The sequence below is a fragment of the Equus caballus genome, chromosome X, assembly GCF_041296265.1.
Source record: "Equus caballus isolate H_3958 breed thoroughbred chromosome X, TB-T2T, whole genome shotgun sequence".
NCBI classification, from domain to species: Eukaryota; Metazoa; Chordata; class Mammalia; order Perissodactyla; family Equidae; genus Equus; species Equus caballus.
The window spans coordinates 101,031,077-101,056,418 of NC_091715.1; the positions used below are offsets into that span (position 1 = coordinate 101,031,077).

Here is a 25,342-nt window from a genome sequence, read left to right on the forward strand (position 1 = left end):
TACAACATGCAACGTCACTCTTTATTATGAAAATAAACAGCAATCGTGAGTGGGGAAAATACACAGAACAACTGACCCTTCAGGTTGTTATGCTACCCGGCCTACAAGTTAACTTTGCCTTCTCAGTCAGCCAGGCCTCCCACCCCAGGCATGGGCATGGCCGTAGGCTGCAGAAAAGAGAAACAAAGATGACGTGGATGAAGGCAAAGACGCGATCCAAGGGCTCCTTTCAGGGGATTTGTTTGAAGGCCTCCTCTGGGATCTTGCCCCCTGTCTGGAGGGAAGGAGTCAGGATGTCAGAAGGGCCAGCTCCCTGAGTTTCATTCCCAGGCCACTGGGCTCCACCATCCTGGCCTTCCTGAAGGCCCAGAAACATCCAGCTTTAACCCACTTGATTCCCAGACCTCACCTTGAGCGTAGTGAAGGCCTGACCAGCTCTGGTGTAGTTCCACTCATTGTCCTGAAGGCACCTGGAATGGGAGAAGAACAGGTGATCTCCATTAGTATAGCAGTACAGACACGCTGACCACGCAGTGCCACCGCTAAATCTATGCCACGTTTTTGCTGGGACGCATGTACCAGAACGAGCACTATGAGTAATGATGAAGAAAGACCCAGGGAAAACCCAAATGTCTATCACTAGCATTCAAAACTGAAAAACAGAGCTGTGCAAAAGAACGAGGGAGCTTAATATATATTGATAAAGATGTTCAAGAAAATAACAAATGAAAATTTTAGAAATACAAGTTTCCAATCATTTTTTATTGAGATATAATGCACATACCATTTTAAAGTGTACAATTCCGTGCCTTTTAGTATATTCACAAGATTGTGCAACCATCACTACTATCTAGTTCCCAAATAATCTTATCATCTCAAAAAGAAACTCCTTAACCATTAGAGATCACTCACTATTCCTCCCCTTACCACAGACCCCGGTAACCACTCGTCTGCTTTTGGGCTCTGTGGATTTGCCTGTCTTGGACATTTCATATAAATGGAATCGTACAATACGCAACGTTTTGTGACTGGCTCCTTTCACTTAGCATGGTTTCAAGGCTCATCGATGTCATGGCATATATCAGAACTGTGTTCTTTTTATGACTGAATAATACTCTACTATATGGATGTACCAGATTTATTTATCCATTCACCAGCTGAAGGACTTTCGGGCTGTTTCCACTTTGTGGCTGTTATGAATAATGCTACTGTGAACATTCCTGTACAAGTTTTAGAGTGAACGTATGACCTCATTTCTCCTGGTAGATACTTAGGAGTGGGACTACTGGGTCACATGGGAACTCCATGTTTAACCTTTTGAGGAACTGCCAAAATGTTTTCCCCAACTACTGCACCATTTTACATTCCCACCAGTAATACACGAGAATTCCACTTTCTCCACATCCTCACCAACACTTGTTATCATTCGTTTTATTGATGAAAGCCATCCTAGTGAGTGTGAAGTGGTAATTCATTCTGGTTTGGGTTTTTTTCGAATTTATTTTATTTATTTACTTTTTTAATTGCGGTAACACTGGTTTATAGCACCATATATGTTTCAGGTGTACATTGTTATGTATTTTGACTTCTGTGTAGGTTCCATCATGTTCACCACCCAAAGACTACGATTCACCACCACACACATGTGCCTAGTCACCCTTTCGCCCTCCCTCCTCCACCCCAGGTAACCACCAATCCAATCTCTGTTTGTACGTGTGTGTTTGTCGTTTTTATCTTCTACTTATGAGTGAGATCATAAGGTATTTGCCTTTCTCCCTCTGATTTATTTCACGTAGCATAATACCCTCAAGGTCCATCCATGTTGTCGCAAATGGCCGGATTTCATCATTACTTATAGCTGAGTAGTACTCCATTGCATATCTAGACCACACCTTCTTTATCCATTCGTCCCTTGATGGGCACCTAGGTTGCTTCCAAGTCTTGGCTATTGTGAATCATGCTGCGAAGAACACAGGGTGCACGTGTCTTTACGCATTCATGTTTTCATGTTCTTTGGGTAAATACCCAGCAGTGGAATAGCTGGATCTTATGGTAGATCTATTCTTAAGTTTTTGAGGATACTCCATAGTGTTTTCCATAGTGGCTGCACCAGTTTGCACTCCACCGGCAGTGTACGAGAGTTCCCTTCTCTCCACATCCTCCCCAACACTTATTGTTTCCTATCTTATTAATTATAGCCATTCTGACGGGAGTGAGGTGGTATCTCATTGTAGTTTTGATTTGCATTTCCCTGATAGTTAGTGATGTTGAACATCTTTTCATGTTCCTGTTGGCCATCTTTATATCTTGTTTGGAGAAATGTCTGTTCAGATCTTTTGCTCACCGTTTAATTGAGTTGTTGGATCTTCTCGTGTTGAGAAGTATGAGTTCTCTGTATATTCTGGATATTAACCCCTTATCAGGTATATGGTTGCCAATGTCTTCTCCCAATTGTTACGGTGTGTTTTCATCTTGTTGATGGTTTCCTTTGCTGTGTAGAAGCACCTTAGTTTGATGTAGTCCCATTTGTTTATGTTTTCTTTTGTTTCCCTTGCCCAGTCAGACACGGTACTTGAAAATGTGCTGCTAACACTGATGTCAAAGAGCGTACCGCCTATGTTCTCTTGTAGAATTTTCATGGTTTCAGGTCTTACCATACTGTTTTAGTTACCATGGCTTTGTAGTATATTTTGAAATCAGGGAGTGTGATACTTCCACCTTTGTTCTTTTTTCTCAGGATTGCTTTGGCTCTTCGGGGTCTTTGTTGTTTCATATAAATTTTAGGATTCTTCATTGTGGTATTAATTTGCATTTCCTTAATGACTAATGACGTTAAGAAGTTTTTCATGTGCTCACTGACCATTCATATATCTTTTTGGAGAAATGTCTATCCAGATATTCTCCACTTTTAAAATTTGGTGGTTTGTCTTTTTATTGTTGAGCTGTAAGGGTTCTTCATATATTCTTGTCAGATACGTGATTTGCAAATATTTCCTCCCATTCTGTTGGTGGGATTTTCTTTTTTGATAGTGTCCATTGATGCGCAAAGGCTTTTAATTTTGATGAAGTCCAATTTATCTATTTTTTCTTTGGTTGCTTGTACTTTTGGTGTCATATATAAGAAATGGTTGCCTAACTCATGAAGACTTACACCTATGTTTTCTTCCATTCTTCCAAGTTTTTACAGTTTTAGTTCTTACTTTTAGACCTTTGATCCATTTTCTGTATGTGTTTGCATAGGGTGTGAGTCAAGGGTCAAAATTTGTTGTTTTGCGTGTGGATTTCCAGTTGTCCCACCACCATTTGTGGAAGAGGCTACTTTTTCTCCATCGGAAGTTTTCGGCACTCTGGTTGATAATCAATTGACCATAAACGTGAGGGTTTATTTGTAGACTCTCAATTCCATTCCACTGATTCCTGTGCTGTCCACATGCCAGTACCACTCAGTCTTGACTACTGTAGCTTTGTAGCAAGTTTTGAAATCAGGAAGTGTGAGTCCCCTAACTTTGTGCTTCTCTCTCAAGACTGTTCTGGTGCACTTTCATGTGACATTTAGGATAGGCTTGTCGATTTTTGCATGGAAGGATTTTGATAGGTATTGCATTGAATCTGTAGATTGCTCTGGGTATTACTGCCGTCTTAACAATATCAAGTCTTCCAACCCATGAAAACGGGGTGTCTTTCTGTGTATTTATGGCTTATTTAATATATTCCAACAATGTTTTACAGATTTCAGAGTATAAGATATGTGCTTCTTTTGCTACATTTGTTTCTAAGTATTTTGCTATTTTGATGCTATTGTACATGGGCTTCTTTTTTAATTTCATTTTTGCATTGTTCTTTGCAAGTACATAGAAATACAAATGAGTTCTGTATATTGCTCTTGTATCCTGCAACCTTGCTGAACTTGTTTATCAGTAGTCTTTTGGTGGATTCTTTCAGATTTTCTATGTACAATATAATGTCGTTAAGCATTACACTAATTTTAAAATCCTTTACATATATAGTGGGATTATACCATTTTCATGGACCCAATTTGTTTTGGGAAGGAAAATATCCAAAAAGTTATTTTTCCAAATCGCCGGCAAGTTTTCCTGATTCACCCCCGGCTGTCCCAACTCGCCCCTATTCCCATGCACACCCAGCACTCACTTCTGAGACCACTCGAGGTTCATCCCAGACTGGGTGGAGAAAGCCTGCACCATTTCCTGCTGCTCCTGGGAGACGGTGGGCACGGAGCTGGAGGTGGGTGTGGGATCTGGCATGAAGAACGCTCTCTGAGTCTCGTTGGGGGTGGCGTCCCTCACAAACAGCTGGTCATTCACGATGCACAGACTGGAGGAAAAATGGGCCCCCGGACAACTGATGAATGGACAACCCCACAACCCCGGAAATGAGCCTGCTCCCACGGCCACTCAGCAACCAGATTCCTTCCAGAGCCCTATACTGTGCCTGCCCCCTAGATTCCTTGGCTCGTACCTCCACCCTTCTCACAGAGCTCACCTTTGGAGAGACTGTCTACCAGCTTCACTACATTTGTACTTTACCTGCAACCCAGGGACAATTTTGCACTTGCATTTACCCTGTACAACAGCCCAAGGGGCGGACAGTCTAATCTCCATGTTCAGAGGGAGACACTGAGTCACAAGGAAGTCATGTGACTTAACCAAGGTCACACAGCTAGTGAGTGTTGGGGCCATGAAGAGAACCCAGTGTTCCGACTCCAGACCCCATGCTCTTACCCACTAGGCTAGGCTGCTCCTCGGATCTAACTGGTGGCTTTCCACAATACTGAGAAAACCCCGAGGTCAACACCACCACATTCCCACCCACTGAGCCCAGGCTGGGCTGGGTGTTCCCACTCACAACACAGCACTCACCTGGAATTGCTGGCAGGGACAATGATGAAGGTCCGTGTGAAGGCACGAACAGAACCCTGAGACTTTCCTACCACTTTAAAGACAAATAACAAACAAAAATACCCCCGAAGAGTCGCACATGCTTTACATGCTCACACGGCATTACCTAGTCAGGATCTGACTTGATAGTCATGCTGAAGGGGACAGTTGTTCACTGGGAGTCAGGGTGTTGGGAATGGAGCGGGCAACAATAGGAGCAATCTGCTCCCAGTCCAGGGACCCTATTATGTGTCGGGCTCTGTGACAACCACTTTACAGGCTCAGTCGATTCATTTATCACAGCGACCCAAGAGGTGGGTATTATTAGCCCCATTTTCCAAATGAGGAAACCCGGAGGTTAAGGAACCGGCCAAAGTTCACAGAGCCAGGATCTGGGATGAGAGACATCAAAACTCCACAGCCTGTGTCCCTGTGCCTGAGCTGTGCGGGGCAGACAGGCATGGACACAGGTCAGACCAGGACGGTTTGGAAGCAGAGTGGGGACTGAAGAACACAGATTACTGGAGTAGGAAGAGAGGGGAAGGGACCAGGGAAGCTGGGAGAGTTCTGAGAGGGAGCCCAGCCGGGGGGAAGGAACAGTGGGGCATCTGGGGTGGGGACTCCACATACACTCACCTTCACTGAACACCCCGTTGAGAGAGATGCACAGCACCCTTTCCTGAAAGGGAAGAGCCCAGGGGCTCAGTCACCACCTAAACCTCCTACCCACCTGCGGCTTTCTGGGCACGCCTGAGGGAGGAAGCAGGTGCTCACCGTATGGAGCCAGGTTTCTATCAAGAAGGAGCTGAATTCATGCTGAGTTCTGGGCAACACACAGAGGGAGCCCACGATGTCATGTTTTGTATGTTTCAGCAGCTGAACCCGCAGGTCTGTGGGGGGATGAGAGTGAAGGTCAGGGACTGCCACACTCTGGGCCTTGACTGACCCCTCCACGCCCCCTTTCCCTGCCCAATCTTCCCACACGCACAGGGGTCCTTGAGCTTCTTTATGTTCCTGTTATCCTTGACGTACTCGCACAAGCTGCTTCTAGGAGAGAAGGAGGAGCAGGAGGTGGTGATCTGTCCAGTGTGGGGGTTTCCAGGAGCTGGCCTGTGTCTGCTGGGGAGCCACAGGGCCCAGGAACAGAGTCTGAGCTGTGATACTCACGGAGCTGGGTCCTCGGGGTTGAAGGGAATGCTCAGAGAGAAGTAGGCCTCGTCGTGGTAAGCACCAAGAAGACCCTGTCGGTCTCCATAGTCATAGATGAAGTAATACCTGTGGGGGAGCAATGAAGACAATCTGTCCCCGTGGTGTAGACGTCAAATAAGACTCAAAAACTCCCACAAGCAGATCTGTGCTTGGGTGGCCTGGCCTGTCCCAGCCTTCCCCATTCCTGTGCTCCCGGGAGTACTTACTGCTGCAAGAATTGCATGACTAGATTTTTCAGTGTCTCAGGTCCTTTACAGCTTTCCTGGAATCAAAAGACATTGAGATCATGTGGCTGATAAAGCCTCCCTTGTGATACCACAATGTTGTTGATCCTTCTTGCTCACCTTGCCAGGCTTTAAGTAGCAGGTGTCAACGTCAACGACAATCGGCGTGGGTAACTCCCGGCCATCCTGGAGAAGGGAAGAGGAAGTCAGCAGTGCAGACCAGGGAGGTGGCCCTAGATGATCAGGGAAAAGGATGGGCCCAGGAGAGGGTGAGGGTCAGAGGTCAGGTGTGAAAGGGCCCTGGAAAATCCATGGGCAAGACTACAGTGGGCGTCTTCATCATGAGGTCTTGGAAGTCTCTACTATTAAACGCAACTTTTTGTGTGTGTGGGCGTTAGCATGGGCATTTTCCCACCAAATATATTCATGTCTTTCTCAGGAGTCCCTGTCCCTTAAAATGGATAAAGGTCTCATGCAAACATATAACCTAGGCGAGCCCCAAAGGGCTTGGGGGCAGATGTGGAGGCCATCAATGTGAGCGAGAGACAATCACAAACGTAGGCACTTACCAGGCGTAACAGCTTGGGGAAATATTCCTTGATGGCACTGTCCAAAACCGAAAATAGAAAGAAGTGGTTGATAGTTCGGGGCTGCAGCACTTCCTTTGATTTAAAATACTGATACCATAAACACAGCCCAGTGTCTTCTGCCCGTCCAGAAGGCCCCTTTGCCCAACTCAGCCTCTGATTTCATGGCTATTGGGGCCACTTCCCCGCTGAGCACTGAGCATCTGTCATATGGACTGTCTGAAAGGCGCAGTCTCTAGATCTCACTCCACACCTTCACATTCGTATTCCCCCCCTCCTGCCTTCCCTTCCTCCTGGCTTCCCTCCCTCCTTCTCCTTCCCCCTGGGTGGCTCTCACCTACACTGCTCTCACTCATCCCCATGCACAATATAGCATTTGGAGCCCAGGTCCAGGGCTTCCTTCCCCTCCCTGCCCCCCTTCCTTCCTCCAAGACACCACCAAAGGCTGCAGAGAGGAGAGGGAATGGGGTGGGAGCCCAGGGCTCTGCTACCTCACTGGGGGTCCAGCATTCTTCCGGGACCAGGACACCTCCAGGGATGGCCCATGATGCTGAGGCAAGGAAGTGAGTGAGGCCGGGCTCAGGAGGCAGGGAGGGAAGGGGAGGGGATGAGAACAGAGAGGGAGTGAAGGTAGGAGAGAGAGATGAGAGAGACACCCGGGAGTAGAGACAAAGGAGAGAGAGAAAGCAAAGCAAAGGGAAGAGAAAGAAGCTCTGCCCTGGTGGTGGGGATCAGGGAAGAAGAGAGAAGAAAGGGGTGATGACTCCCCTGCTGCAGCCCTTTCCTTCATCTGCCCTGGCTGGCCCTGGACCCGAGGTAGGAGTGGAAAACATGCACTTGTTGGGCTGGGGGCCCACTGGATGCTGGTTGACACTTTGCCACTTGTGTGAGCTCAGTCTGAGCTGGGAATGGGAAATGGAGGAGCCACGGGGGCAGGAGGCCTTCCCCAGAAGGAGTAAAGGGTCAGGTCCCAGCTCACCATGGGGTGCAGGCCTATGGCCCCCTCTTATGATCACCACCTTCTCTCCTGATGGCCGCTGTGCACCTGTGCCTGTCTTAGTCGATTCCTTGTCTGAGGAATCACAGCCTTCTTGGGTGACCCCCAGTTCTTCAAGGAAGGACCAGGCAGGATGATGTGACATGTGGATGGAGGGAGGGGCAGTGCCCCCGAGAGGCCTTTCCTTCTGTCTCCTCAGCCACCTCTGCCCTCTGCCTTTCACTCGTGCCTCAGGAAGCCCTCTCAGTGGCGGTGACCCACTTCTGGCCACTTGACTCAGGGAACCCAGCTTTCTCCCAAGGAGTGCCCAGCTCTTGGCATTGTGCCAGAAGAACAGATGTCATGAAGACAGCAACCCGGGGCCTTGGACCTCAGCATGGGGTAGGAAAGATCCTATGGCAACCTGGGATCGGAGGGGAGACCCATTTGAACTAAGGGAAAAAGGATCCTTCTCAGGGCAGGAGAGGGAATCTCCCTATTGGCTCATAAGCAAGAAGCCCTGTCTCAGCATGAGACCTTGGTCCAGAGGGCCCTTCTCAGTCCAGGTCACCAGCATCTGGCTCAAGGCTGGTGACTCCTTGTCCTGGCAAGTAGGAGGAGCCCTGCCGCCTGGAACACACTCTTGGGCCCAAGAGCATGCTAGAGCAAGCCAGGTGCAGACTCTGGAAACAGACCCCAGAGCACCTGAAGAGGTGAGCTGGTCAGAGGAAGGAAAGGAGCCCTCTAAGCACAGATGAGGGACACAGAAAAGAGATGGCAGGGCCTGTGGTCCTCCCAGAAGACCAGGCCCACCACCTCTGCAGAGGGGCATTGTCAGGGGTCGTTCAGGCTCCCGTGAGTGAAAGTCCCCAAGAAGAGTGACAGGGGTTCACACCGACCTTATGTAGGTGGACTGGTCTCGAAAGGTGTCACACAAGGGGTTGCCTTCCAGCCACAGCTCTTCAAGTTTCAGCCCTTTCATCTTGCCCACCTCCCACGCGGAATTCAGCTGAGGAACATGGGGAGGAAACTGGCAAAGGAGTCCCAAGGAAAGACAGACATCTGGGCCCCTGCACTCCCAGCCCCCACCCTCTCCCACAGGCACCTTCACCTGCCTCCTGTCATCACTCTGATGAGCACCACCACCTACTCTCAACCAACTTTGGTTGGCTCCCTCTTCCCACCTCATTTTTGGAGAGGTTCAGGATCTTGATTGTCGGGGCCTTCTGTATAATGTCAGACAGGCCATCCAGCTGGTACAGTTTGTTGTTGCACAAGTTCAAGGACAACAGCTTTTGAGGAAGAAGAGTTAGAGTGATGGTGACATCTGGGGCCTGGGAGACAAGTCTGTCCTCCATCCCATCTGTTCCACCCCCTATCATAATATCAGCGCTAGGCCTAAGGCCTCACCTTGGGGAAATTCGTTTCGATGATCTGCAGGGTGGCAGCCATGCAGCTTCTTCGATTCAGGATTATATCAATATCATGGTCCACCAAGTCTTCAGAAAGCCAAGAAGAGAGAATGAGAAGGTGGAGATGGGTCCAGGGCCAGCACCAACCCCTCCCCACGTCACCATCCCTAAGTCTCCCTCCCAGGCAGATCTTTCTGTCCTCACCTGCCTCAGAATTACTGCTGTCAGGCATACCTGGGTCAAAGCGGAGCGTTTGGAGGTCAAGAGCTTGCTGGGAGACATCATATCGTTTGCTCATGGCCAGCTGCAGGGAGAGATGGAGAGAGAGGCTCTGAGGCTGTGGTGGTGATAGGGAAATCAGGGGCTGGGGGAAGAAGAGGTGGGTCTGGGTGTGGGCATACAATGTACCTTGAATCTGCATTACCTTTAGCTGCTCCATTTCTTCTGGTTCCAACTTATTCTGCACAGAGTAGGGTTCAGCAGAAGGATCAACAATGATAGATATCTGCAGGAAGGCGAGGTGGAGTAAGCACCGTGAACTTTAATTCCAAAGACGACCACGGGCCCCTGGCCTGTCCTCCTCCCCCGGGACTGGGTACAGGTACGGCCCTCAACAGACACCTTTTGGTTCTCCTTGCCACAAATCTTGTAGCTCACATCCCTCAAGGCAGAGGCAGTGCCAGCATCCTGCACAAAGAACCGAGCCCAGTCTTTCACGTAGTGGAACTACAGGGATTGAAGGCAACAGCAACAGCATCAGAGGCCATGGCCCCTGCCGAGCCAGGGCTCTCCCCCTTTCCTGTGCCCACTCATCTGACTTCACCATCGTCTCTTACATCCACTGGAGTGAAGGGGACACTGCAATGGCTCTGGATTGAATTCATTAGCCATGTCTTGTCATACTTTCTCCCATATGGAATCTGGGGGTGAAAAGGGTTGGAGAGAAGAGAGACAACATGGAATCAAGCCTGGAGAACAGACCCAGCAGTGTTCTTTTCCAACCTTCTATTGCGCTTCAAAGGATTTCAAAAGAAGGGACGACTGGCATGATTTCTTACGTTTGTGCCAAATATAGATTTCCTACATTCCTTTTCTCTCTATCCAAAGCTCTCCTCCAAACAATCAACTTAAAGTGGTAGGCATGGTCTTCTTTTGGTAAAGTTCCAGGAGATCCTCCCTAGGGCAGACCCTGCTCGCACCTCAGACAATGTCTCCAGAGACTCGACCCCCATCCTCCACACTCAGCTTCAGCCAAACTGAGACATCCAGTGTGGAGCTGCTGCACCTTTGTGACAGTAGTTTCCATCTTTGCCTTTAGACAGGCTCCTCTGTTCTCCCTACAGTCAGCCTGTTCCTTTTATATGGCTTCTTTGAATTTTCCCTTAGATGAACAAGGTTAACTCCTTGTAATAAAAAGGACAGATTACAAGCTGTCCCCAGCAAAGTACTTAGTGTCTCTACATGAGCCCAACACAACCCCCGAAACCCCGACCTTTCTCCTTTCTCTCCTGTACATTGCCTACAGTTTTGTAGGACACTCACTGTGATCTTGAACCAGCTCCCTGGGGTTCCATCTTTTGTGTTATCCCCCACTTCTCTCTCCAAAGGTTTTCTGTTTCTCCACGCAGCCCTCTGGATATGGTCTTCATTATGCCATTTCACTCTTCTGTTTTTGTGTCGAGTAGTGTAGGGCGTGCTGCGGGGGGAAGTGCAGAGAAGGGGAGTGGCCATCAATGCTAAGAAAGTCTTCTATACACCTTTGCCTCTCTGACAGCAGGACTACAATTAGGATTGCTCAACCATTATTCCACTCCCAGTATTCTCCAGTTTTCCAGTGAGAGAAGGAAATCACCATGGAGAGTGAAACAGCTGCATAGTCCCAGGAGCTGCTACATGCAAACCAGGCTGCCTGGTCACTTACCGTCTTACTTGGGGGTCCTCCTGGACATCCCTCATCACCGTGTTTCCATCATGCTCCTGGTGGTGTGAAGGCCAAGGTTCATATCCACCGTGATCACGAGGGTTCCTTTTGCCAAAATTACCTCGGAAAGACCTCCAATTTCTATTTCTTCCTCGAGGTGAGCTGCCACTATCATTGTATTCTGGAAAGGGGAACAACAATACAAGTTTGAAGACACATCAGTGGTCCATTTACCATCTACTACGTCTTGAGCTAACACCATGGTAGGGCAAGCAAGGTGCCAACCTGCCCTAAGGGACCAATCCCACAAACTCCAGAAAGGAAACTCCTCTGCCTGTGCAGACAGGAGAGCCTTATCTGACAGAGGGCACTATCAGGGAAGACATGTTAGAGAAGGAGGAGCAGGAGGAGCGGGAGGGGGAAACTGTGTTGAATCTCTTAAAAAATGCAGCAGGGTTTATAAAGAACAGAGGCGTGTGCGTCATGGGTTAGATGGGACACCAGCCATACACTAGAAAGGTATCTGAATCTTGCCTTCTCTCAGGCCTCTCTAGCGACCACACCAGTACCTGGGAGGGAACCTCTCTCACTTCCCAAAGCCAATCGGCCACCAAACTGATTCCACTAACAATCAGCAAGCTGTACTTCCTCTGCTGGTGTAGTGCAAGCTTTAATGTCAGGTGGGACTGACGTAACAGCCTCCAGCCTAGCTCTCAACAACACCCTGTTTGAAATATCCAGAGTGAGCTTTCTCTTTGCGTAGCCTGACATGCCTTTCTGCTCAGGAGACAGCTCTTTCTAACTTCGGCTCTTCTACAACAGGCGTCTGAATGACCAACTGGAATGATGTATCAACTACCATATCCGAGGGTTCAGGCATTCTCCCTTTCTCTTTCTACTCTTGGTTTCTAATTTGATTCCATTATGGTCTGAGAACATACTCTGTATGGTTTCAATTCTTTTTAAGTTTGCTGAGATTTGTTTGATGGTCCAGGAGATGGCCCATCTTGGTAAATGTTACATAGACACTTGGAAAAACATTGTAGTCTGCTGTTGTTGGGTGCCCTATTTACACGATGTAGATCCTGTTAGTTCATGGTATTATTCAGATCTCCTATATCCTTGCTGGTTTGCTCTCTAGTAATTCTATCACCTGCTCATAAGGGGGGGTGTTGAAGGCCCCAGTTATAATTATGGACATGGCTGTTTCTCCTTTCGGCTCCATCAGAGTTTGCTTCGTGTACTTTGAGGCTCTGTTGTTTGGTACATACACTTTTAGGGTTGTTATGTCTCCCTGGTGGATTGATCCTTTTATCATTATGTAGTGCCTCTGTTTGTCTCTTATTAATTTCTTTGCTCTGATGTCTACTTTAGTGGGTATTGTAGCCACAGGTACGCTTGTAAAGTGTCTTGGTTATATTTCAGCCTGTATTCACTCCTAGGATTTGTGTTGCTGTTCACCCCTCCCACCCAAACACTCCCCACCAACATTTGTAATTCACCATATGGAGAGATTTGGAAGTTTTTCTGGGCATCTACAGAAATAAGATAGTCTCAGTTCTATCTCCTGTAGGTAGATTAACTAAAGGTATTTTATTTTTATCACATTCAAGTCAAACAGTGTACCAGCAGATAATAATCCTAGTGGTTTGAGGGGAGGGAGGATTACTCAGGTAATTAGGCTGTTAGAAACCAGCTTCCTTTTGGGTTCTAATACTTAAGGTTTTCTAGGTTTGTGTGCTGTACATTTTGTACATTAATTACTCCCCATGTTGGCTGAGGGCACACTTATGAGTAAAAGTTCGTTCACTGCTGATCACTCCACGATGTAGTGATTAGGACCAGCCTCAGATGAACTCCTCCGAGAAGTCATTGCTTTCATTGTGTGGCCCGCTGTCAGGACCCTCCTGCTGCTCACAACCTTTGGGACATTTCCTGTGTGGCACTGGAAGTGAAATTAGACATGAATCGAGCATTTGAGCCAGAAATGCCACTTGCTCAGTCCCCAAAACTTGGAGGCAACCTGGAGTGTTCTCTTTCTCTCATACTCCACATCCAACTGATCAGGAAATTCTCTTGGCCCCCCTCTCAAAGTATATCCCGAACCTAGCTGCTTCTCCCCACCTCCATTACTCCCACCCTAGCCAAGACACCAACACCTATGTCCTCGATTATAGCACCTACCAACGGGTCCCTCTGCTTTCATCCTTGCTCTGTCACCGTCTGTTTTCAACCCAGCAGCAGAGCATGAGGCAAGTCATTTCACTCCTCTGCTCAAAACCATACAACAATGGTTTGAAGCCCATCAACATGTTAAAAAGCCATGACTTCATAATCATACTAAACCACAATAACAACCACCAAGAGAAACACTATCGGGGACCTTTGGACAACGCCAGGCAACCAACTCGTTTTCCTGAAAATCCACCAATGAAAGGAAGACATCAAATATTAAAGGGAGGAGTAAGGGCATGCGGTCAACATATGGCGTATAACAAGAGTCGGAATCATTTTCGAGAACTAACATTACTTCAGAAATACCATCGCGGAGGGGAAAGTGTCCAAGTGAGCCAGCTAACAGCTACAGCAATCCCCAGACTGACCAAGTCTGGTGCCTAAACAGGGCGAGACCCCTCCCTCATCAAGGTGATTCAGACACGAGCAATCTCAGGCATGGCCTTGTTTTGGGAATCTCACAGGAGAGTGGGCACGTGATAAGAAGCCAGAGAGGGACCACCGTCCCCCCCCCCCACACACACACAGACATACATCCACTTACTGAACGTTTGCATCTCAGCACAATCCCTGTCTCACAGTTGTTCTGCCAGAATCAAAGGTGATAACAGGAGTATTATAAAGCACCTAGTGCCTGTCACCCAGGCTGCCTGGGTTCTCCCTCAGGCTCTACCATATAGTAGCTGATCCTCCCACAAGGAAATAGTCATGAATATCCTTTATGACACCCTGTGTGTTCAGACGGCTACTTCCTGTGTCATTTCGGAATTCCCCGACATCATTGCTATGTCGTTGAGTACAGGGCAACGGCACCCTGCTGTGGTAGGGAAAGGATGTGGTGACAAGGAAGCCAACACTTGCCCACCAGCAACCAACAGTTGCTCCGTGTTGGGCAGACTCACTAGATTTCTTTTGACCTCCTCACACGCAGAAATCCATGACCACTGTAGCCATGGTCCCTTTTCAGATCAGGGATATTAGGCTCACAGGGGTTAGGTACATTTCCCAGGATTTCTCAGCCAAGTAGGTGGCAGGACAGGAATTGTGTCCTCACCTATTGATCTGCCTCCACATCCTAAGTGTTCCTCCAGCTACTGCACGGGTTCTCCTCTAATGGTGAACTTTCAGGTCCCACCGACAGATTTCTGTAAGACCGGGATGATGTTTTGTCACTGGAAGGTAGTTTGGGTGGGCCCAGGTGTCTTGGATCAAGTGGAATATCTGTCTTGAACTAGATGCAGAAATCTGTTTGGATCACAGGGTTTGCAGATTACGAGTCCCTTTGGGCTGGCAGCGGCTGGCATATAATAAGGGTCTAATTAATATTTGTTAAGTGAACGTATGTAAGGTAGACCTGGGATCATCAACAAAGCCACTTTTGAGAATGCATACCACTCAACCATTTCTACCCACATCTATGTATTCCAGAAAAATTTGGGCTGCAGAACTGTTTTATAACCTGCTTGTAAAACCAGCATGTGTTGAATTTTCCTTTTGCAAACTTAATATCTCTTGTTAGCGTCCAGTTGGAAATAGAGTTGCGTACTTCCCTGTCGACTAATGCTAAAACTACAGGTTTTCCGATCTCAGGAAGGGAGGCTTTTGCAAACAGTGGTGACAGAAACGAGGAGAAGCCTTCCTTGAATCCAGCAGACATGGCTTCCTGGATGTCTGGTGTGTGTAGGAAGAAAGGTCTGGACCTGCAGGCGTGTCTCTAAGTGCTCAGCTTTGTGACAGACAGTAAGGACAGCCACCGTCTCAGAGGAGGGGAAGAGTGTGTGTGTGTGCATGGCGTAAAAGCAGTGCCACACAAAACTGGATCTGACTCTACATTTTCTGGATCCTCCTGTATTACATATGACCATTATATATGCTTCTTGGCCTTAATATGCTTTTTAATCCATTTTTAAAATAAAATTGGTGTTTGAATAGTTGAATTGATTTTTTTTAAATTACAAAATAGAGTTCTCAGTACAAAACAATTAACGGAACAATACCCATAGGTTGACCGGGGTTACACAGCGTCCCCAGTGGTGGAGACCAAAAGACCCAGTGGAGCACAGCTTGGGCTGCAGGGCAGGTCCAGTATCTGAGTCCCTGGTCTACAGCTTCCCAGAAGAAGTGCATCCATATTTTCAAATGTAAGAGATAGTTTCTTAAGGATATTTGATGATATTTACACCAATATGCATTTCTACTAACAGTATTTGAGAGCCTAATTTCCTACTGTATGGTTAAACTATTCACCAGCCATTCTTACGCTTCGTGACCCAGACGTTTCACTTTTTACATTTACCATACAAAATATTCCCTGCCTAAATATATGCCTACAGCCACATGGCTGTGCTGTACAGGCTCTTTGGCACAGAAGGATGAGGGGACCGGAGAGTGGCTGATATTGTCACGGAGGGGTAGAAATGATTGTCCTTGGAATCAGGGATAGATGGGAAAGAAGGGACGTGAGTACCTGACATATAGAATGAAAAGGCCTAGGGAAGGATGTAAGGTCAGAAAGATGAGGATGAGCCTTGGGAAGAGAACGAAACACAAATGGAAAAAGCCTCTGAGGAACTGAGTTCATCCTGGCAATATGCACGCCTCTAGAAACCTTCCTCTGTGTCCATGTAGTAGATCTTGTCTGTCTCTGTTCCTTCACGGCGAACACTGGAGAAACAGTTCCCACAGAGTCTGAGAAAGGGGAGACAGTAAGGGGAACAGCTGCAACGATGGGTCTCTTAGACAGAAGGCTACAGTTCAGTGCAACTTGGTATCAGATGGCACACCCATCAGTGCCCACCGGACGTTGAGTGAGGCCCATCCCAGTGCTCATTTGAGCCTTAACACAGAGCCACACATTATTGGTTATGGGCATAGGATTTGAGGTCAGATCAACCAGGGTTTGATCCTGCTGCTAAATTACATGGTCCAGGGCAAGTAACTTTGACCTCACAGTGACTCAAGTTTTTTTTCACCCCCCCCCTTAAATTGAAGGTAGTAAAGAGTTTCTACCTCGTGAGGCAATTGTGAGAATTAACTGAGTTAATATTTGGAAATACACAGAAAACCCCCGGAGAAATGCCTGTGACCTAATAAGCACTACAAACAAGTTAGCTATTACTAAGTCAGGTACCTTGCGCAACGTCTGGTGTTTAGTAAGGGATGAACGTGTGTTAGTTGTACATTCTGTTGTTATGAGAAGGAAGACAGATGGGTGTATGGGGGCAGGCCGCAGTGTCAGCTAGTAACCTACGTTATAAAGTGGCGATGCTAAACCACGGCATCCCCGGTAGGAAATAATCTGACATCTTGTTTAAGGGAACCAAAATTGAAAGATCAGACACCAAAACAGGCATATGGCAGGATTAAGTGGGGGGCTTAAGTTCCCATTTCCAAACTTTTAACCTTTAAAACAGAAGCATTATTAATCAAGAAACGGTCGCAGCTTAAGTGGCAGATTACAAAAAACAACACGGAATATTCCTCACATCACATGATACAACGTGAAAGAAAAAAAGCCAGGGTAAAAACTGTATATTACAGTATGGCTCCTCAGAAGAGGATGTTAATGAATGTTTATGTTCCTACGTGTAAATATAAACATAAAGAAGCCAAGGTAAAGGGACACGTGAGAATATCAACTGTGTCTATGTATGGGTGGCTGAAATGCGTAGTATTTTGGCTCTCCTATCTATGCTTTACGTGCAGAAGAGGATGCTTGTGCCTGGGTCGGGGTTTTGCCAGGTGCTCGAGGGAAGCACTACTCCTACTGTCTCCTTACGCGGCATAACAGGAAGAACTTATCACTGATAAGCAGATGTGAGCATCTTCTTGCTGCTTACTAAGCTGCATCGCTTTAGACGATTCACCCACCTTCTCCTGGTCCCTGGTTCCTTACTCGTAAAAATCAGGGATCAGGGCTAACCACCCCCTTAATGAAGATATAGAAGACGTGCCACACCCCAGAAGGCGCCCAGTTTAACTCCTCTTCATCTTCTGTCCCCGGGCAAACCTTCATCTGCTTTCAGTCTCTCTATATTAGTTTTTCCTGTTCCATGATTTCACATAAATGGAATCATACATCCTGTACTCCTTTGTGTCTGGCTGCTTTGACTCAACATAATTTTTTTTGAGATCCATCCACGTTCTTGCCTTTTTATTGCTGAGTAATATCCCACTGTATTGATTTGCTTACCCCTAATATTGTTTTAACGAACTTTCAGGAGGAGGTGAAAGCAGATCCTTGTGTTCAAGCAGCCATCTTCCTGGTCAGTCTTCTGTTCTTATATAATGGATATAATTTCTTCCTTCATCACTCCTTTATCTCTCTGAGGAAATATTATCTTAAGGTCTTTTGCAGCTTTCTCTGTTTCTTCTCTTCCCTCAGTACAAATCACTGCATTTGCTGAGTTTCTTCCGTCCCTTCCGTGCTCAGCCTGGGTTCTCACTGTCTCCTACGGAGGAGGCTTCACTGCTGAGTCAGCGCTGGGCTCGCTGGGGCTTGGCTTGGCTCTGCACCTTGCTCTGGCCTCGCCGCTGGTTGAGCTTCCTCCCTGGCCCTAACACTGGTGGCCTCTGCCTTGCCACTGTGTTGTCCCAATTCCTTTTTTTTTTTCTTACCTAAGAGAGTCTTCCCCATTTCTTACACGGGAATTCTTATTTCATACTTTCAGCATAGCTACATAGTGATTGTTATTGGAATGTTGTATGTATTTATTATTAGAATATTATTATTGCAAAACCACAATTATAAGATTTTAAAATTAAATATTGTACAACACTTGCACTCTCATCATTTAAGTTGTTCAGGTAGTTCTCAACCTTGTTTACACACTAAAGCCACTTGGGGAGATGGGAAAAATCAGTAGCACCAGGCTACAGCCACAACCACCAAAGCGGAATTGGGGGCAGCCCCAGGCAACCACATTTTTAAAACTCTTCATGTGGTTGCAGCGTGCACCCAAGTCTGACAACCACTGTGTTAAAAAGCACCAGCTTTTGGGATGCTTGCCAGAAGACCCTAGGAATGGCTGCCACCTCATTTTGCTGAGTTTCCACTCAGCGCTGTTTTGGGGGCCTAGTGATTCCATTAGCTTGGCTCGAGCAGAGACTGATGAACTATGGCCCATGGGCCTAACCTGGCCCGCAGCCTCCTTTTGGATGGTCCGCAAGCTAAGAATGGTTTTTACATATTTGAATGGCTGAAAAAAGTCAAAAGCAGAATACTATTTCCTGACACCTGAAAATCATTTGCAACTCAGACGTCCGTGTCCATACATAAAGTTTTATTGGAACACAGCCTTGCTGCGTCTATGGCAGCTTTTCTTCCACCACAGCGGACTGGAGTAGCTCCACTGGAGCCCAACAGGCTTGCAAAGCCTCAGATATCTATGATCCGGCCCTTTCCAGGAAAAGCTTCTTGAGCTCTGGCTTGGAGCAAGTGTCCTTGAAGGAAGTGCACAGTAACTGTGGTAAATGGCTGGAGATCCCTCTGCCTAAGCCCAGGAAGAAGATTTACTGTAGTTTCTTGTGACTTCATTGTAGGGAATTTCTTCAGTAGTCCCTTCGTTCACGGTGCTGTGGGTCAGGTTGGGAACTGAGTAAGGGACCATCACTCGCCATCAAGATGGCTCAAGTCACCAGATGTAAAGTTTTATTTATTTATATTTTATGTTCTTATATTTTATTGTAAATAAATATTTGTTTGTATTTTACTTACTTTTACACTGGTCAGTTGCAACTTTAGAGACTGTTCAGATATTTCAAGATCCAAGGGATCTGTTGATCAGGTAGCCACCCTCAAATGTTACGGTAGGTCAAATCAGTGTGACCATCCTGCCATCTGTGCTGTCGAATAAGGTCAAGAGCACTCACCTTGACGCGGGGGGTTAAGTGCTTCTACTTGGCCTGTGGCTCCAGGATCCCAACATCCCCACTGAAATGAGGGTGACCATGTCAGTGGCAGGACCTCCCACCTCACCTGTGGCCTACACAAGTCAGCCACTTCAGAACGCTTCAGATGTGAAGACGCTCTCCTCACCAACATGTTTCCCGATACCATGGGGAAAGGAGTGTCCTCTGAGTCCCTCACAGCAGCTGCTTGCTCCACTGACACACTGACTTCAAAGACATTTCAATTCCAGTGAACACACGTGATAATTTTTGCGACTCTTTCACCACTGCGTGCCCTGGAGTGCCAATACCCCATCCTCTAATGTCAACTGGATCCTTACTCTCTTCAGATCCAACTAGGTCACACAACCTATCCCAGATCCCCGCCTCCTTCAGGGCCCTTTGCTTGCAAACAGTTTCGGTGTCAAGTTCTCTATTAACCACGGTTTCTACTTGCCTATGCCAGAATTCATTCTAGCTATTTTATAAAAATAAGATATCTTAGTAAAATATGTTATACAGCTTACAAAAACCCCGTGACGGCCAGAAAAAGTACCCTTGGATGTTGCACAGCCAGGGGAAGCTCACTCACACTATCGGACTGTTAGACCTGAAACACCACTGCTGCCTGCCCACCACTTGACATGTATGACAGAGACTGAATTCTAGGCACCTGCTATGGTCGCTCCACAAAACCCAGAGACCTCTCCCATCACACATAGCTGACCGCGTCATTGAGCCATATGGGGCTGCCACGTCATTCAGTTACACCTCCAAGTCTCAGGATGGTGCATATGCCTGACACAACCGAGATTCCACTTGGGACCCTAGCTGCAAGGGATTCTGGTTAATGTGTGTGTCACAGATACACACCCACCAACTAGTTCTCTTTCATGTTTTAAGCTTTCTAGCCTCTATAGAAGAGGAAAGCATGTAAGAGTTTATGGATGTTAGAATAATTACCAAGGGAGCCGATTCACAGTTTATTTCACAGAATGTCCTAATTTTTGCTTTCGTAAATGGTACGTTCAGAATGAAAATGGTATTTTTCTATTTGTCACAATTATTTTGTGTATATTAGTCTTATGTCCTACAAACTTATTAATCTTTATTTTCACTTTTAAATTTTCTGTAGCTTCTCCTGAATTTATATGAAGATGACCATATGGTATTGAGAGCTTTATTTTCACTTATTATTACACTTATTTCTTTATGGATGTATAGATGCGTGTATGTATTCTGGCTTGCTGTACTGCTTAGGAGACGCACGATGATGCTGAAAAGAAGTGGTCACATGAGTCATCTTTGTCTCTTTTCTGATTTTAAAGGGAATGCTTTTAATGTTTCACGATTAAGAGTGAGGTTTCATGTAGTTTGTTCTTTATTAATACTTCTTGTCAATTTAAAGAAATATCTTTCTATTTATTAATTGCCGAGAATTATTATTATTGTTGTTTAATCCTGATTGGTGATTTGATTTTTTTGGTAAACCTGTTTTTACTGGATATTTTGTGATAATCATCTTTTCCTCCTTCCTTTATTCCACTAACGTGCTAAATTGCATTATGGACCTCCTAATGTTAAACCTACGCTGCATGCTTGGGATTAAACACAACTTTGTCATGCAGTATTACCTGTTTTAGCCATTGCTGGATTTAGTTTGCTATTAATTTATTTACACTTTTCTGCATTTATGTAACTAGTTGAGATTGGCTAATGATTTGGCCTTCTCGTGTATTCCTCGTCAAGAATACTTTTAATAATATTAAGATTTTCTGACCCACAACTGAAATGTACAACTATGTACTGGGGTGATTTGGAGAGAAAAAAGCAGAAAGAAAAAAAATATTAAGATTTTCTATTACACCAGTATGGAAAGTTATATTTTTTTCTGGGATTTACCTATTTAATCTAAATTTTAAATGTATCAGCCTATCTTTCTCATATTATCATCTTACCTCTTGAATCTTTGCTGTAACTGCAAGCATGACAGCTTTTTCATTCCACAAGTGGCTTATCTGTGCCTTATCTCTAATTTTCTTGACCCCTGTTGCCAGAGGTTTCTTTATTATCCTATGTCTCTAAAGTACTGACATTTAGGGGGCTGGCCTGGTGGCATGGTGGTTAAGGTCACCTGCTCTGCTTCAGCGGCCAGGGGTTCACAGGTTCAGATCGCAGGCGCGGACCTAGCACCACTCGTCAAGCCACGCTGTGGCAGCATCCCACATAAAACAGAGGAACACTGGCACAGAGGTTAGCTCAGGGACCATCATCCTCAAGCGAAAAGAGGAAGATTGGCAACAGATGTTAGCTCGGGGCCAATCTTCCTCACCAAAAAAAAAGTACTGACATTTAGCATTTTTGTTGAATTCTCTCATATCAGTTAGCAGTTTCATTCTGCTCTTATTTTTATTATTTTTCCTTGACAATGGTGGAAAGACACGAGATTAGTTTTTATTAAGCAAATGATCAATAAACAGTCTTTTCATCTACCATCAGGTCCTAGTTTCTAATTTTTGTTCTTGAATATAACAGACGCTCAAAAGTCCAGTAGCTTCTTTCGTTTGGAAGAGAGGTGTGGCCTAGCAGTGCTGTTGTTTTTGGTCAACGCCATCATGTCTGTTCAGTTGCACTGTTGGAATAGCAGATGATTAAGGAAGAGGGAACTGGAGCATTTAAGTCATGGAATCTCTGTTACAAATATATATGAATGTCATTTAAGGGCATAGCATACAATGTTGAAAGGAGGATAGAGAGAACATCGACTTTGAAAACATACGTGTCTGGCTTCAAATCCCAGCTCTGTCACTTACTGCCTATGTGATTTTAGGCAAGTACTCAGTCTCCCTGAGTTTCAGTCCCATCATGCAGTAGTCAGTGGTGCTGTCTGCCAAGTGCTTCCATTTCTCCCCTGTTCCAGGCACCTGGTAGAACTGCCTTTCTCGCTTGATGCCCTTTGCTTGGGCAGGGCCGTGTATGTGACTAGTGCTGGCTAATGGCTTGGGATTGACATGTGTTATTTCTGGGCCAGAGCCTATGGTTGCTGCTTTGAGGCCCCCAGGGCCCTCTTCCCCTCGGGCACAGTGACTGACAGTTTTCCAGATGGTGGCTGCTTTGCCAGTTTGGGGTCTCCAAATCATTCCAATAAGAATTGCTCAGACCCCCAACATCCACCATCCTGTGATGGACGTGCACCTGCCGTGGACATGCAGTAGGAGTGAGGAGCAGCCGCTGAGATTTGGGGATTGTCTACTGCTACGGCATAACTCAGCCTCTCCAGACTCTCATGTCTTGTTTGTAAATTAAAATAAACCCTCGTAGGATTTTTCTGAAGATTAAACGAGTTAACTCAGCCCACGAGGTTATCACAGGGCTTGACATATAATAGAGAGTCAAAACACGGCAGCCAGAATTGTTAAATAATAATAACAAAACTGTTTTGACAAAGTGTGGAGTATTTCTATAAAATGAGTGGCATTGTGTCTGCTGATCCTGATAGATAAGTTGTATCTTGCTTTCTAGATGGGGGCACTATATTTGCTGCTACAGATAAGCGTTCCTAATGATTTGCACTTACGCAGTTATTCTTGCCGCCAGGCTACGAGAAACATGCTTAGAAATTGGGATTAGCTCTGAAGAACGAAAAACTGACAAGATTTAAGCGAGAGAGAGACTGGCCAATGACATAAGATAAAAGGAATGAAAGAGCAGTAAGTAATTTCTTAGTGAAAAGAAGAGTACATTATAATTATTATAAACATACATCCCATTGCTTTTAGTAAACAACGACACAAGGCTTTAAAGTGGTAGAGATTTAGTTTGGACAGGATTTCCCAAAATATTTTCTGAAGAACACTAGCACCCGAGACGCTCCGTGGAAAAATGTTCCATTCCCATGTAAGTTAGGCAAACTATCCCTTCCTTGGAGATTCGTACTGCATATTAGCATATTCTCTAAAAAATTCCTACAGTGTGGAAATTAATTTACCTTCAGTCCTGTTTGTCCTATCCTTCTGTAAAGTAGAGTACATTTTTGTTGTTGCTCTTTCTTGGCCCTGGTGTTTGCAGAACAAACTTGGAAATGCTGAAATGAGAGAAAAATAAAGTGTATTATTTCAGCCACATGTATTACACACTATCACAAATGACAGTATTCTTGAACCTTGAAGAATTGTTGAACTCTTGAATATACTTGTCAAGAAGTACTCAAATCCCCCATAAATGTAAGCACAATCTTGCTATTCGCTCTACTTTACTTACTCAATACCACTTTCGTGACATGCCAAATGTGAGTATCACCCACAATTTTACCTAGTGTTTTCTTAAATCAATTCACTATTATTTTCCAAGTGAAGGAACGGAGGGAGTTTTCAAGAAGTCTAAGAAGCAATGGTTAGAAACTCATGGGGGGAACCAGAAACAATAGTGTCTGGCTGAACTGCTTTAAGCCATTTAGAAATCCTAAGCATGGAAAAATCGCTGCCCAGCTCCCAGAAGTATTTTGTAAAACCCCTGAACTTCAAATTAAGTATAAAAATAAAGTCTGAATCTTCACAGCAAGGCTACTTTGACACTTTTACTGAAATATCAAATTCCTGAAAATAAACTCACTCTCTCTCTCCCCTCCCTTCCTCCTCCTCTCCCACTCTGCCGCTTCCTCCCCTTTCCATCTCCCTCTAGCTCTGTTTTGCTTCTTTCTTACTTTCTGCAGGGAAAGATTCGCCCTGAGCTAACACCTGTTGCCAACCTTCCTTTTTTTTTAACTCCCCAAAGCCCCCGTGCGTGGTGGTTTATCCTATTTGTAAGCAGTTCTAGTTCTTCTATGTGAGTCCCCGTCACATTATGGCAACTGACAGACGGTTCCAAACCCGAACCAAACCAGGCCAGCAAAGCGGTGAGCACCAAACTTCAACCACCAGGCCATCGGGGCTGGCTCCGCTTTGCTTCTTTCTTGAGCACACGTTTGGAATGTTTGTGGGGGGAAAATACATCGAGGGAATAAAGAAGAATCTTTACAGAATCGAGTAAGTGGCAGAAATTAAGATAGGATTTGGAATCATCTATACAAATCGGCATCTAGGAGGTCTCTGGACTCCTTAATCACAGCATGGTCAGAGGAGGCCGTCACACTGCACGGACAGCGAAGATAGAGGGGTGATAAGCAGGCATGAGGCTTTAGTGTGGGGGCGGGCAAGGGGGTCCCGTCCGGGTTCCAGAGCCCTGCTGCTGAGACGACATACAAGCCCAGGAAGCCCCGCAGCCCCCTCCACGGCCCCCCCACCCTCCGATGCAGAACACTCTCTGCCGCTTCACTCTCCACCGACAGCAGCTCCCGTGGGTCTAGGATCAGGTCACACACACCCACAGGGCTGCTCTGACCGGTGGACAAAAGTCAGGCCACATTCAGAAGCTCTCCCCCTACGTCTGCCCAGCCCCCTCTCAGGTCTTCGCCCGCGTGGCCGCCCCCAAAAGCCCAATTCTCTGACTAAACTTCTAATACTGGCTGCCGGCCCCCTTACCGGACACTGCAGACCGCAGCAGGATATACAAGTTGGTGGAGAGATTGCGATCCGAGCCCGAGTCTCAACAGAGTTCCCCCTGAGCCAGGGGGCGCACTGCAGTTCTAAAGTCTTCCGCACGGAATGGCGGCAACTCAGCCGGCTAAGCCGAGCTACACGACCACAAGGGGTCGCATGACCTCGGGATCCACGTTTCGTTCAGGGTTCAGGAGCCCTCAATCTTCGCGTGACTAAGAGGGCTGAGTCTCGCGTGACCATATCCTGCCATGTGACCGCAGAATCCACGTGACCAATAGCGGTAGCGCAATGCCCACGTCACTGAAAGGGCTTTGTCTACCACGTGTGGTAGGAGCCACGTTGTTGCCTCTACATGGATCTGCAGTGTTTAGTAGCCCACGAGCTTCACGTGACAGAGATGGCTGAGTTTCACGTGTACCATGGGCACGGGGGTGGTACATAACCATAGCATCCG

General features: G+C 46.3%; 1 protein-coding gene across 1 annotated transcript; it reads right to left on the reverse strand.

Annotated features, from left to right (window-relative positions):
* Positions 1 to 25,094, reverse strand: LOC138922018 (nuclear RNA export factor 2-like). The gene is made up of 22 exons (XM_070258706.1): positions 24,871 to 25,094; positions 23,340 to 23,435; positions 11,228 to 11,408; positions 10,849 to 11,002; positions 10,143 to 10,226; positions 9,928 to 10,032; positions 9,731 to 9,811; positions 9,541 to 9,610; positions 9,305 to 9,393; positions 9,079 to 9,186; positions 8,794 to 8,903; positions 6,901 to 6,937; positions 6,452 to 6,517; positions 6,314 to 6,369; positions 6,066 to 6,173; positions 5,887 to 5,945; positions 5,673 to 5,788; positions 5,535 to 5,577; positions 4,881 to 4,953; positions 4,153 to 4,335; positions 410 to 470; positions 1 to 274 (listed from the first exon to the last, which is right to left on the reverse strand). The coding sequence occupies exons 2-22, from the start codon at positions 23,380 to 23,382 to the stop codon at positions 230 to 232; spliced, it is 1,872 nt and encodes a 623-aa protein (XP_070114807.1). The 5' UTR covers positions 23,383 to 23,435; positions 24,871 to 25,094; the 3' UTR covers positions 1 to 229.
* Between the last annotated feature and the right edge of the window lie 248 nt (positions 25,095 to 25,342).